Genomic DNA, 15,543 nt, shown 5'->3' with positions numbered 1-15,543 from the left:
AAACCCACACAATCATCTCATTAGATGTATAAAAGGCTGTTGACAAAATCCAAAACCCTCTCATGATAAAATGTCCTTGAGAGACTAGAAATGCAAAGGACATACCTCAACATAATAAAGGCAATTTACAGCAAACCCACACAACTCAAAGCATTCCACTAAAATCAGGAATCCATTCTCCCCATACGTATTCAATATAATACTGGAAGTCTTAGCTAGAGCAGTAAGACATCTCAAGGAGATCAAAGAGATACAAATAGAAAGAAGTCTAATTATCTTTAATTGCGGAGTAAAACATTATTTCATACAGAGAATTCCTACATCTGATAAACAAAATTAATTCACAAAGATCAGTAGTCTTCCTATATATAAATGACAGACAGAGATAGTGAGGGAAACAATACCTTTTATAATATCCTCAAAAAAACATATTTTGGGATAACTCTAACCAAGCCAATGAAAGAATAGTATAATAAAAAAATCAAGACTCTGAAGAAAGAAATTGAAGACAATATCAAAAGATGGAAAGATCACCCACAGTCATTAATAAGTAGGATTAATATAGTGAAGATGGCCATCCTATCAAAGGTAACCTACATATTCAAAGCCATCCTGATTAAAATTCCAACACAATTCTTCACAGAACTTGAAAGAACAATTTTCAGCTTCATATGAAAACACACACTTACACACACAAAATCCTGAATAATAAAAGAACTGCTGGAAGTATCACTATCCCTCATTTCAGCTGTACAACAGCATGGTATTGGCATAAATATACACATGTTGATCAATGAAATTGAATTGAAGACTCAAACAGAAGCCCAAACACCTATAAGCACATGCTTTTGTTTTTCTTTTGTTTGGCTTTACAAAGAAATGAAAGAATGCATGCTGGAGAAAAGGCAGCATCTTCAACAAATGGTGCTGGTCAGTCTGGATGGCTGCATTTAGAAGAATGAAAATAGATCCATGTTTATCACCCTGCACAAAACCAACTCTAAATGGATCAAGGTCCTCAACAAGGAAAGATAACACTGAATCTGATAGAAGAAAAAAATGGAGAATAGTCTTGAACTCATTGAAACAATAATTTCTGAAGAGGACACTGAAAGCACAGGAACTAAAAACAATTAATAAATAGGACCTCAGGAATCTGAGAAACTTCTGTATAACAAAGGATAGCATTTCCAGGGGGCAAATGGCAGGGTACAGAATAGGGAAGGTGCTTTACTAACTTCTCATCTGATAGAGAGTTAATATCTAAAATGTGTAAAGAACTCAAAGAATGGACATCAAGAAAAATTACATCCCAGTTGAAAAGGGGGTATAGAACTAAACAGCTTGCAAAAGATGAGACACAAATCACTAATAAACACTTAAAGAAATGTTCAACATCTTTAGTCATCAAGGAAATTAAAGTTAAAACAACTTACACTAATAGGAATGGCCAGATTAATAAAACAAATTACAATTCATACTGGTGAGGGTGTGGGGAAAAGGGAATATTTATCCACTGTTTGTGGAAATGTAAACTTGTATAGCCACTGTGGAAATCAGTGTGGTGGTTTCTCAGAAAGTTGAGAACAGGTCTCCCACAAGATCTAGCTATACCACTCTTGGGCATATACACAAAGGACTGCATATCCTACCACATAGACACTTATTCATGTTCATTGCTGTGCTACTGATAATAGATAGTTATCAACAACCTAGATGTCTGTCAACTTATGAATAAAGAAAATGTGATACATTTACACAATGGAACACTATTCAGTTATTTAAAATCATAAAATTCATAGGTTAATGGATGGAGCTAGAAAAACATTCTGAGTAAGATATCTAAGACACAAAAAGAAAATTTTGTATGTCTTCATTTATTATGTGGATGTCAGCTTTTAAGACTTTGATAGGCATTCTGTAATCCATATAACCACAGAGGTTAGGTGTAAAGTAAGAGACTTTAGGATAGGAGGATTGCCCAAGGAAATGAAAATAGAATGCATATTAAAGAGAGACAGGGAAGGCCTGAATGGGAGGTTAAAATAGGGAGGGGGAATAAAGAATGGGGCATAGGATGAAATTTTGTCCTTCATTTATCATTATATTTAGCAATTTGTCAAATTTATGAAAAGGAAACCTATTATGAAAATATGACATCAAAGAAGTAATAATCCCAATGTACCTGCTCATTTTGGTTTTTTTCAGATGTAAATTTCAGAGGATTTGGTGCTATCCTTGGGGTAGAGTTTTGGTTTGGAATATGTCTGTTAGAAGGTAGTTCTGCTGGAAAAGATGGTGGAATATAACTGCAGTTTTCTGTTTTGTTGAACATTCTGTATGAGTTCATGTTCTGTGATGACTATAGGAAAAGAAAAGATAAAATCACTAAAAGTACAGAAACTAGAAGTCAAAATTATAGAATTAAAATTAGCAGAAAAGGGGCGTGACTACAAATCAGAAAATCCTAAGAAAGGTACACTGTTGGTGATTCATAGGGTCAAGGAGGTCAGTGAGGTTGTTGCCTATGTAAGAGCTCCTTCCCTCTGCTTTCCCTACCTGTCTTCCGCTCTCAAGCTCCATTCCTGAATTCACCTCCTAATGACATAAAAACCTAGTTTCTTTAATCCATAAATCAGATAACAGGATGTCCAAGGTATTTTTTAACCAACATTAGTTTCCTCTGCCTTTCTGATCTAATTTAAACCTGACAATTCAAAGATTAAAAAAAAGAGTAATTAATACTCTTGGACAGTAAATAGAATTTCAAGCTTTAATCAACCTGTGCATTTTCTAAGTCATTATGATTTTGTTTGCAAAAAAAAAAAATGTTATCCTTGGACTAATGAGATCACTCAGAGGTTAAGAGCACAGACTGCTCTTTCAGAGATCCTGAGTTAATTCCCAGAAAACACATGTTGACTCATAACCATCTGTAATGAGACCTGGTGCCCTCTTCTGTCCTGCAGGCAAATGTAGGCAGAACACTGAATACATATTAAATAAATAAATTTTTAAAAACTAAAAAAAAATTGTTATACTTTAAAAAAATGCCTTGTGATAAATATGAGTTCTTAACATCAGAAAATGATACATATAATGTTCTCATTACATTGAAAAGATTAACTCATTAGTGAATGTGTGAAGCTAATAAAGGACTCCCTCAGTGGGACATGTGGAGATGGTTCATCAGTAAATTGCCTGCTATGCAAGCATAAGTACCAAGTTTGATTCCCCCACACCTACAGGAAAAAGCCAAGTGTGTCAGTGCACACTTGCAATCCCAATGATGGAGAGTGAAGAAACAGGCCAACTCTGGGGTTCATAGTCAGACTTGATGGCCAGTCAGTATGACTGGATCAACCAGCTCTAGTTGCAGAGAGACCTTGTCTCAAAAAACGACATTGAAGAGTTGGTGACCTCTGACCTCCACACACACACACACACACACACACACACACACACACACACGGGTATCTACCTACCACTAATGAACACACACTCACACAAATAAATAGATACTTAAAAACAGTGTCTCTGTAAATTGTGCTTCGTAACTCCTTGATAACTAGAAGAATTAAGCATTAAGCACACAGGGCTGGCCACGTTACTATCATTCCAAGGAAACTTCATAATCAGAGTATTTCTTAGAAATAAATTTCCTATGTTTGAAAACTGCAAAAGCAATCATTTAGAACCTGTAAAAACTTTAAAGGATAAATAATTTTACCTAGCATTTTAAAAGGTGAGAGCATCTTTGGGCATGGAACAATTGTTAAAACAACATAATTTCCTTTAAAACTCACCTGAACTGGGCCAGTTTCTTCCTTGCTACATAATCTTTGATAGGGTACACTAACGAAAACAAAAATTTAAAGTTAAAAATTCAAGCAACCATAAAATTTATCTTGTGTATATTTAAATTTCACAGTGTCTACACAAGCACTCAACATAGAAAACTCTGGTAAATTACTACAGGCTCATAATACAACTAATTTTTAGGGGAAAACATTGTATTAAACTCAGATAGGCATTTTCTAATATGGGAAGCACATGCACAAAACTCTAACACTACAGTCATATGTCCTAATGGTTTTATAATATCATTAGACAAACAAGAATGGGAACTGGAAAGTAATGTCCTTCTCAATTTCCCAGCAAATCAGCAAGTTGATAGGTTAACTTCTGTCAGTTAGTCACTGTCTTAGCTAACACTTACTTCTTTTCCATGTCATCGATGCACAGTTTAGAAGGTACACAATGAGGTGACATTGGAAGTTCTAAGTCATGCTTTCTTAGTGGAATTTTCAAATCTCTATTCATATTCACATGAGTTGGTCTTTTCACAGTTTCTATAATAAAAATGTTAAATAATAACTTTAAAATAGCTTTGAGATCATTTTGCTGTATAATTCTTCAATTGATTGTACATATGAAAATGTTTTTTTAAATATGCTTTTTTACATGTTATTACGTAAACTGGCTGCTAACAGCTACTAATGAAATGTGATTTTTTTTTTCTCCTGCTTCTAAGTCATCAATAAAGGGGCTCTGCTAATTCAACCTAATTTCTTCTTTCTCAGTTACTAGACTGTATCAGATACTGTGTTATATATTCTCATAGCACCATATGTTCTCTCTATTTTAGCACTTTACACATTTTACTACAATTGATTAAGTCTGTCTTTCAATAGACTTTAAACTTTCTTAACCTGTGGGTCATGACCCTTTTGGGGGTCAAACAGTTCTCTCACAATTCTCTCCTAAGACATTCAGAAAACACAGAATTACAATTCATAACAGCAGAAAGATTACAGTTACAATATGCAATGAAATAATTTTATGACTGGAGTCACTACATGAGGAATTGAATTAAATCGCAGCATTAGGGGCTGCAGCACTAGGAAAGTTGACAACCACAGCTTTAGAGGAAGGAACGTTGTATCTTTTTATGCAATTGAGATCACAGTTTTATTTGCTCAGTACCCAGCCCACCTAACAAAGTTCTAGTGAGACTTTTCCCACTTTCTGTACAACCATCTCTATTTGGGCCCACTACCCAGCTCTCAAATAAATCACACATGGAAGCTTATTCTTAGTTATGAGTGCTGGCCTTCCTTAGCCTGGCTTGTTTCTAGCCAGCTTCTTAACTTTTTATCCTATCTACCTTTTTCTTCTGGACTTTTCCTGTTCTATTATTTCTGTAAATCTTACTCTTATTCCATGGACTGCTGTGTAGCTGGATGACTGGGTAGATGGCCCCTGACATCCAATCCTCCTCTCCTTCTTCTCTTCCTGCTCTCCTTTTCCTCCTTTCTCCTATTTATCCTCTGCCTGCCAGCCCCATCTATCCTTGCTCCTGCCTCACTATTGGTCAATCTGCTCTTTATTAGACCATCAGGTGTTTTAGACAAGCAAAGAATCACAGCTTCATAGAGTTAAACAAATGCAGTATAAACAAAAGTCACACACCTTAAACAATATTCTACCACACCAAACTCTTATGTTTTTTTGAACTTTTACTTTTATGCTAGTTTTTAATATGTAAATAATAGACCAAGTTTCTTTAAGAGAAAGAGTTTTTTGGTTGAGAAGTCAAACTGTTTGACAAAATAAACTTCATTTTGAAGTATAAAGCTCTTAAAGTTACTATCCCAGAAGTGCATAAGAAATTTTATTTGCAAGATAGGAACAATGTCACTAAGAAAAAAATCTCTCAGTTATTCCTTCTGCACTCATTTTTCAAGTGATATGAGATAGTAACATATTCAATATTTTCTTCTCTCCAGCTAAACTTGTGACTATTTGCCTCAAAGTAATAATATCATATCATAATTATAACTCCATGACCAATTAATGATATCAAGCAAGTTGGTCTTCTACAACTCACACACACAGCCAAAAATTAAATAGATAAAACAACAAAAGACCTTAATTAAAATATTGGTTAAACTTAGAATTTAAAAAGGCAACAAAAGTTTTAAAATAAGTTTTCCATATGCTTTGAGTTCTGGAATTTATAAGCAATTAGACAGCTAGACATTATTATGAATTACCACATCAAGATAAAAAATAAATGCCTTAGAAAGACTTACCATGTGTTTTCCTCTTGGATGATATCTGATTTACCATGTATAAATTAAGAAGGTCTAAACTGACAGTAGGGTTCTTGACAGGTGAAAAAACTCCTAGTAATTTCATTTTTGATTTTAACTTGTTCTTTTCAAAGTATTCCTAAAATGATTAAGAATTAAAAATATTAATTTCCCAACCTAATAGTTCAAGGTGGGATCATAAAAAATAAATGTGCTAAATTACTATGCCACTGACTTCATGTTTTCACACTTGGAGGACAACATTTACATGGGAACTGAAATCCATATGATAACTTGTAGTTTGCCTAAAGACTTTAAATCTGGCAGGTAAAGAACTTTTCCTATAATATATTTTTAAAAATTCAAAAGATATAGCAAAGTACCTACTGAAAAAAATCAAGAGGGGGACAGTGAAACAGCACAGAGATAAAAGCCTGATGACCTGAGTTCAATGTCCTGAACCTTTAGTAGATGATAACCAAGTCTTCTTTCGAAAGTTGTCTTTTGACCTCAACAGGCATGCTGTGATACATGTGTATCACCACTTAGACATGTGCGTGCACACAAATGGTGCACATATTCTTAAGAGTCATTTCAATATATATCCAAAAATGATATCACTGAGCATGTGGTAGTTCTAGTTTTAGTGTTTGAGTAGTCTTCCCACTGAGTTCCATAGTGACTGAACTCCCATTGACTAGCTAAGAGGTATTTTTTCCTATATCCTTCCAAGTCCTTCATGGTGCAAGTCCTTCTCACTGGGATGAGATGAATGGATTTTTGTTGTTTTAGAGACAGGGTATTATTCTGTAACTTAGGCTAGCCTAGAACTCATTATTCATCCCAGCCCAAGCTTTGACCTCATGGCAATCCTGAGCAAACCTTCTGAGTGCTGGTATTACAGATATCTATCTCCTAACCCAGCTGAGACAGGATCTGAAAGTACTTTTAGTTTGTATTTCCCAAACGGCTAAGAATGCTGAGCATTTTTTGAAGCGTCTATTGACCATATATTTCTTTTAAAACTGTTTATGCAATTCATTTTTCTACTTATTGATTATGTGACTTTTTCTGGTGTTTAATTCTTTGCAGTTCTTTACATGTTACAGATACTTATCTTCCACTAGATATATAGTGGACAAGTTTTCTCCCATTCTGCAGGCTGTCTCTTCACTTGGATGTTGTTTCTCATTCTGTGTAGAAGTCATATGCTTCATGAAATCCTATTTGTCAATCCTTAAGATTATTTACTGTGCTGATGGAGTCCTTGTCAAAATGTCCTCACCTATGCCTCTATCTTAAAGTGTTTTAACTATGTATTAAGACATTCATTACTTTTGTTTTTTATCTGCTATTATGCCCTTGACACTGTAACAGATTACCTTCAAAACATCATCTCCCATTAAGTATTTTATAACACAGTTGCAAATGAGTTGTTCAAACAGTAAAGGTCAAAATGACAAGAAAATGTAAGAGGTCATATATGCAAGTCATTACTTATGTTTTCAGGATATTAAGGCAATGCATCTCAGAATATTGTCAATTACAAGCAAATTTAATATTAGGTAAAGGCCATTCATCAAAAAATATCTCCTTGTAACATACAGAAACCATTATGGAAAACTACAATCAATCAAAATACAGAAAACTGATAGATCTGCAACAAAATTCCTGCATCTAACTCCTAGGGATCACAGTAGATAGAAAGACTGTCAGAGGCAGATGAGCGGGATTGTTTTGAGATTGTGTCTCCTAGGGTCTTCCTATGGAGGTCTGGATGAACTGAAACTCACTGTTACCTAAGCTGGGCTTGAACATGCAGCAATATTACTGTGCTTAGCTACAATTACAACAGTGGGCCACTGTGCCTGGCCATGAGGTGAGCTGATTAATGATAAAGAGGGATTCGGGAGTTTGACACTACATCTGTTATTATAGGGCTAGCATCACTCAAATGCCAACATCCTTACCTTCTGTTTTCTTCTTTCCTGTTGTATCAGAACCCTGGTCCTAAAAAAGAGAAGCAGAAAGAAACATACAGTTATTAAATAAACAGACCATTTTTTGTTGAAAATCTGAAATTCAAATCTCAATTTTACCTATCACTGTATTATTTTCTGAAAATATAAAAATGTTTTAAAGCATATATAGTAATATTTCACATAAATGTCTTAGAAAGTCCAAAATTCAATAAAAACTATTATAATAACTAATATCTGAGACAAAATAAATCTGAGATAAGCAAAAAGAAAGGAATGCATTAGAAATACCATATTACTGAACCATTCTCATCTGATCACAACAGTCTTGGTCAACAACTTCATTTCCTTTGCTTTTCTTTACATTTCAACACTCTGGTGATATCACTCCGGAACAGACAGAAGACATAAATCTCTTTAGGTTCTAAGGAACTGCAGAATGTATTGCTAGAACAACTCCAATGGCATTAATATGCCCATTATGTCAGCAATGGGCATCATGGGACACACCTATAATTCCATTCCCTGGGATACTGAGGTAGGAAGCCCATGAGTTTGAGGTCACTTATCCTACAGAGAGGTTCAGAAGTACTCTGAGCATCATGGCAGGAATGTGACTCTAAAAACATCAAGGTCTGAAACTTTAGCTCACTGGTAGAATGCAGAGGGCAGAAGAAGGAAATATTCCCTACACTAAGTCAGTTTAAGTTGCTGTAATAAAATACCACAGCTGGATAGTTGAGATTGGTGCACAAAAATCTATAACCCAATGATAAGTACTTTAAGGAGAGCAATCCTCAAAAGAAAAGTCTTCTTCTGACCTTCTCCTGATTGCCTTCCTACTACTGCATCTCTTCCACACAGTGGATCATGGAAAGTAAAGCCTACTTCAATACAGTCAGCCACAAAGTCTATAAGTAAACTCAGTTTTATCAAAGAGCTGGTTATCGAAGAAATTTTCTGATCTTTCTTGTTTGATATAAGATGTGGAATTCACAGTCAATTTAGAAAGGGTCTTGCTCATACCTGACAGAAAAGGATGCTATACTGAGAGTCCAAGAAGAATCTCAATTAGTAGTTTTTGGGTTTCTACTCTCTATCTGTCATTAAGTCATACTTTTTTGTGTTCAATCACTTTTCATGGGTGTCAAGTCTTTATCAAATCTGGACAGGAATAAATGCTGTTCCCTGGGATTTTGGTCTTCATTTCTAAGCTTCCTGAGTCACATGAAACTGAATAAAATAAATATGTTACATTTCTCCCTTCACAATCTGGCTTTAGGTTCAGGTCTGTATCAGCTATGACCTATATGATGAGCAGGAAAGAGAATATATTTTTCTGCCTAAACTGTAACAATAGAATTTCTATCTCTTCTAGCAGCTGTACAGACTACAGCCAAAATGCACAGCTATATACCTAATATATGCCCATCTTCTAGTTCACAGATGAAGACTTTAAATATTAGTTCACATAGTAAAGGGATAGGCTAGCTCTCTGGAACATCTTTTGTAAGAGCAGGAATCATAATTAAGTTTCTTTTCTTACAATTTAATCACATCTCACAGATCCCACACCTAGGGGATTAGAAAATTCAAGGTATCAGGAAAAGTAAACACATTAACTAGGATGTAGGTGTGGGAAGATAGTATTGAAGCTGAGAACTTTGAACCCGCAGATTCTCAATGGTTTCTCTCACTTGAAGTATTCCATCCATCCTCATCAGAAGATGTAATCCCACTCCACTCCTGAAAGTATTGTCCTTCCTGCCTTTGACTGGGGAAAATAATCCTCTGTCATCTGCTAAACCAGAAGTAACTTTCCCTGAAGGAGATGCCAAGCAAGACAATATTAATGTCCCTTGGAGCTCACCAATAGTTGCCTCTAGACCTATAACCAGACTAAAGGCTAAGCAGAACCCTAGAGGAGAAGTAGAAAGTGTAGTATATAAGAAGGTGCACTACACTACTAAAGAGCTTAATGGGTTTGCTAATTCATTCAAGTAAATCTCTAAGAAATGCATGTGGGGATGGATTTAAAGAGTGTGGGATAATGGTGGAAGGAACACAAAACTGGCTCAGGCTGAGTTTATTGATATTGGCCTGCTGAGTGAAGATTCTATGTTCTTATAAGAAAGTTTTAATATGGAAGTTCACACATTTAAAAAGGGACTCAAAAGTTAGAATGGTTGGCTGAAGTATTTGCCAAAGATGGCCTCCTGAAAAGGAACTGGATGGAGATGCCTAGTATCCCTCAGCTCAGTGCTGATGAAAGGCACAGGGAAACTGCAACACTAGAGTGGGTGCGCTGTATAAGACCTAATTCTCCACAATGGGAAGGTCCAGAAGACATGCCCTTCACTAATCCTGCAAGATGCAAAATGGTGATAGAGGCACCAGCACATCTGAAGAGCTTTGTTGTCACAAATGATGCTGCTTCTCATTTGGATAAGTTAAATGCAATGGGTTATTTAAATTAAGCCCTGAGGTAGCAGGGATCAGGTGATAGCACTGAATCACAAGAGGTAAAATGATCATAGATATAATAGGCAGCATAGGTAAAGCAATGTCCATAATGGTATGACCTGTAATGGTCAACACAAGACTCATAGGGACCATTGGTAGCCTACTGTGTGTGTGTTTTTTTTATTTGTTTGTTTGTTTGGTTTGGTTTGGGTTTTTTGTTGTTGTTGTTGTTTTGATCTACAGATGCAGAAACATTCCCAAAAAAATTAAAGAAAGACTCCAATGGGTCACAGCAAAAGGGAATCATGACCTGTGAACCAATTTCCAGACTTGAGCCATTTGAAGATCTAGAACTCCTTGAGTGAAAGGATTGCCAGATTACACTGAGGAAGACCTTGATAAAATGCTTAAGAATTTTACTGTTAGTCTTCCTCTAGTCCTTTCCCAGAGGGACAAAATGTCCTTTACAACTATACACTGGGGAAAAGGAAACAATCAGACTTTCTAGGTTTTATTGTATACTAGTTCAGAGTTGATGATGATTCTGGAGACCCCAAGAAGTGCTGTGGCCCTCCAATTAAAGTAGGTGCTTATGAAAGTCAGGTAATTGGTGGAGTTTTGGATGAGTCCAACTCACAGTGGGCCCAGGGGTCCCCAAACTCATCCTATAGTATTTCCCCAGTTTCCAGAATACCTAGCTGGAATAGATAGAAGTTGGCAGAATTCTCACATTGGTTCCCTGACTTATAGAATGAAGTATATTTACATTGAAAATGGCAAATGGAAGCCATTTGAGTTTCTTCTATCAAGGAAAATAGAGAATCAAAAATGGAGAAACTGCAGAAATTAATGCCACCAACATGGGCTTGAAAAATGCAGAGTCATGGGTCCAACTACATCTCCCCTTAACTCTTCTATCTGGCCAGTACAGAAGGAGGACAGTTTATCATCACAAACTTAGTCAAGTAGTGACTCTATTTGTAGCTGCAGTACCAGATGTGGTGTTCTTACTTGAGCAGGTCAACACATCTCCTGGTATGTGGAATGCAGCTACTGATCTATCAAATGCCTTTTTCTCAGTACCTGTCTATAAGAAGCTACCAGAAGCAATTTTCAGTTGGCAAGGCCAGCAGTATACCTTTACAATTTTACCTCAAGGATATATTAACCCTCCTGCCCTGTGTCCCTTCTAACTTAGTTAGAAGGGATCTTAATAGTCTGTCTCTTCCACAAAATTTTACATTAGTCCACTATATTGGTAACATTATGTTGACTGTACCAAGTGAACGTGAGGCAACAACCACTCTGAACTCATTGGTAATACACATCAGAGGATGGGAAATAAATACTATCAAACTTCAAAGGCCTTCTATCTAGTTAAATCCTTAGGAGTCTAGTGGTGAGGGCATGCAGAGATATTCCTTCTAAAGTGAAGGATAAGTTATTGCATCTGGCCCCTCCCACCACCAAGAAAGAAGCACAGCTGTAAGTGGACCTTTCTAGATTCTTAAGACAGCACATACCTCATGGTCCACATACCAAACTTTTCAGAAAGTTGCTAGTTTTATGTGGGGCCTGGGACAAGAGAAGGCTCTTCAACAGGACCGGGCTGCTGTGTGGACTGCTCTACCACTTGGGACATATGATCCAGCAAACCTAATGGTACTCGAGTTATCAGTAGAAGATGAGAATGCTATCTGGAGCCATTGGCAGGCCCCTATAGGTAAATCATAGAAGATAACGTTGGGATTTTGGAGCAAGACTCTACCATCTTCTACTGACAGCTAGTCTCCCTTTGAAAGGCAGCTCTTGGCCTGCTTTTGGGCCTTAGTGGAAACTGAACATTTGACAATGAGCCACCAAGTTACTATGCAACATGAGCTGCCTGTCATAAGGTAGGTATTATCTGACCCACCAAGCCACACCATTGAATGTGCACAGTAATAATCCATTATCAAATGTAAGTGGAATATACATGATTAGGCCTGAGCAGGCCCTGAAGGCACAAGCAAGTTACATGAAGTTGCCCAAATGCCTATGGTCTCTACTCCTGTTACAGGGCACTTCATGGGGTACACCCTATGATCAGCTGACAGGAAGAAGTGTAGGGCCTGGTTTACTGATGGTTCTACACGTTATACAGGAACAACACAGAAATTGACAGTTATATCACTGAAGCCTGTTCTGGGATAACTTTAAAAAGCACTAGTGAAGGAAAATCTTCACAGTGAGCAGAAATTGGGGGCAACACATGGCTTTACATTTTGTCTGGAAGGAGAAATGGCCAATGTTCAATTGTTCACTTATTCATTACCTGTAGTCAATGGATTAGCTAGGTGGCTAGGACTTGGAAAGACCATGTTTGGAAAATTAGCGAGAAAGCCATCTGGGGAAGAAGTATGTGGCCAGATCTCTACAGATGGGTGATGAATATGAAGCTACCTGTGCCTATGTAAATGTCCATCAAAGGTGACCTGGCTATAGCTGCTGCTGAATGCTAGGTATGCCAACAGTAGAAATCAACCTGGAGCCCCAGTTAATGGCATGTTCCTCGGGGTGACCAGCCAGCGACTGGTGGCAGGTTAACTCCATAGAACTACTTCCTCCATGAGAAGAACAATACTTTACCCTTACTGGAATAGATACTCATCATTTTGTTCATGGATTTCCCTTTCCTGTAATACTTATGCCAGAACCACCATCTGAAGACTAATAGAATGTCTTATTCACTGTCATGGTAGAGCAGGCAGTATGTCTTTTAATGAAGGAACTCACTTCACAGTCAGAGATGTGAGACAGTGGCCCTAATCATGAAATCCACTGATCTTACCATACTCCTTATCATCTTGAAGCAGCTTGCCTAATACAAAGATAGAATGGATCTTTAAAGATCCAAAGTTACAGTGCCAATTAGGTGGCAACAGGATAGAGGACTGGGTCAGGGTTCTTTAGAAGATGGTCTATGCTTGAAATCAGTGTCCAATATATGTTACAGTTTCACCCATAACCAGGACACACAGGTCCAGTAATTAAGGGGTAGAAAAAGTAAATGTTCCACTCACTATCACCCCTAGTGACCCACTTGGGAAATGTGCCCTTCCTTTTTCCACAACCTTAAGTTCTGCTGGACTAGAAATTTTGGTTCCAGACTGGGGAATGCTCCTGCCAAAAGACACAACAAACATTCCATTGAACTGTAAGCTTGGACACTCTAGTGGGTAGACAGAGAAGTAAACATAGAAATAGTAAAGAGGAAGTAAAACAACAAAAGGAAGTCTAAAAGGCATAAGGAATCATACTTTTAACTATTGTTTTTAAAAGAAGAAAGGAAAGAAAATCATGTAACACATGTAACTCCATACATAAGTACATAGACAGTTATAATGAACTTTTCATCTGGGCTGACAATACTGTTGTAATTTTTATGAGTGGTATGCAAGAGAAAGATGCCATGGAACAGAACTTGGGTGGAAGGATTTTTAATGGGGGAAAGTGAATGGGGGAAGGGGGGAAGGGAGAAGGGAGACCCACCTCTGGGATCAGAAGCAGCAGAAAAAAAGAGGCAGAGAGAAGAGGGTGGGGTGGGAGTGGGGGGGGAAGAGACAGACAGAGAGGGAGGGAGGAAGGGAGAGACAGAAACAGGTATAAAACAGAGAGGGGGGAGGTGGGTAGGGACCTTTTAAAAGGGAACATAGTGAATGTGCACAGGTGGTGCTCTTAGTGGCTGCAGCATCCTGTGAGAACCCCAAGAACAGGCCAGTATATATGCCTAAATAATAACAAATACTACCCCTCCCCAAGAGCCAAAGAACCACCTAACAAAAAAAAAAAAAAAAAAAAAGAAAAAGAAAATGCCAAAAATGAAACCTCTTCTGAACTGTGGGCCAGGACTGTCCAAGAGACTCCCAAAGCATACAGCCTATTGCTGCTGCCCTTGGTTGCCCTCAGTAAGTCCATATTGCCGAACACACTATGTGCTTCTGAAACAGGGCTCAGAGACCACTGAGCTAGAACTAACCCAAATGCCTCATCCCTCCAGACTAATTTTGTGGTACCAAAGGGTACCATGCAAGCCTCCAAAGGAGGGAAGCAAGCAAAAACCCTAACAAGGTATGATGCCTATGGACTACAAATAGTTGCATAAATGGCACACATACTTTGGCAGTAACCAATGGCTCTCTAGTTGGACTAAGACATTCTAAACAAGAGGAATACCATGCCTTGTGCTTGAACCATAGCTAACTTACTAGTGAAGATGTACTTAGTGGAATAGAATCTATAACCACTACTTTACTGAATGAGCATAATCCCTAACAACAATGTACCCACAGATAAGTGTAATCCTCAACCCTCATCAAGAAAACTCTTCTTTGCAATAGAGACCACCACAAAAGAAAAAAAAAAAAACTACAACCAACCAAAATACAGAGTAATGAATGGCACCCAGTAAGACCCAATGGATATATCTATAAAAACACTGCTGCTGAGGAGGGGGCAGAAAAACTGTAAAAGCCAGAGGATCTGGGAGTTTGCTATAAAGTCCTGTCTCTGAGTAATGTCAGAAGCCATGGTCATAAAGTCTCTCTAACATGACTGCCCAAACATGAGCTAAACAAGGAAGACACCAATGGACCTGCCAAAGTGAATGGAAAACACCCAGGATGCCTCAACCAGACAGAGAACAACAGGCAATTAAGGAATGCAGGAGTGGAAGAAACAGTTTCCTTTGGAGAACAGCACACCAACCGGTTGTCCAGTGCCAAGTGGTCAGCACCAAAAACATACATGTAGGGAACATTATAATGACTGAGCAGGTAATACCTGAGAACACACACACACACGAATATTGGGAAGGTTTCAAGGAAGGAAAGGGAAGAGAGATGCATTATAATTATAATTTCAAAATAAAATGAGTTAAGGGATAGAAGAAAAACAAGGGGAGAGAGAAATGAGGATAGGTAAAAGGAAAACATGCTGATTTCAGATATTCATATGAGAATTTCTGC

The 15,543-nt window shown here is 37.5% G+C and overlaps 1 protein-coding gene across 1 annotated transcript in view; it reads right to left on the bottom strand.

Moving 5' to 3' along the window:
• Positions 1-15,543, bottom strand: part of CUNH12orf40 (chromosome unknown C12orf40 homolog) — a 69,457-nt gene that overhangs the window by 29,365 nt on the left and 24,549 nt on the right. Inside the window, exons 3-7 of the mRNA XM_051189113.1 lie at positions 8,066-8,105; positions 6,096-6,234; positions 4,220-4,352; positions 3,807-3,855; positions 2,186-2,362 (exon numbers count right to left, since the gene is read on the bottom strand). Coding sequence (XP_051045070.1) covers positions 2,186-2,362; positions 3,807-3,855; positions 4,220-4,352; positions 6,096-6,234; positions 8,066-8,105 — 538 coding nt within the window. The remainder of the gene's footprint in view (positions 1-2,185; positions 2,363-3,806; positions 3,856-4,219; positions 4,353-6,095; positions 6,235-8,065; positions 8,106-15,543) is intronic.

The sequence above is a fragment of the Phodopus roborovskii genome, unplaced genomic scaffold, assembly GCF_943737965.1.
Source record: "Phodopus roborovskii unplaced genomic scaffold, PHOROB, whole genome shotgun sequence".
Classification (NCBI taxonomy): Eukaryota; Metazoa; Chordata; class Mammalia; order Rodentia; family Cricetidae; genus Phodopus; species Phodopus roborovskii.
This window is presented reverse-complemented; position numbering and strand designations above follow the sequence as displayed.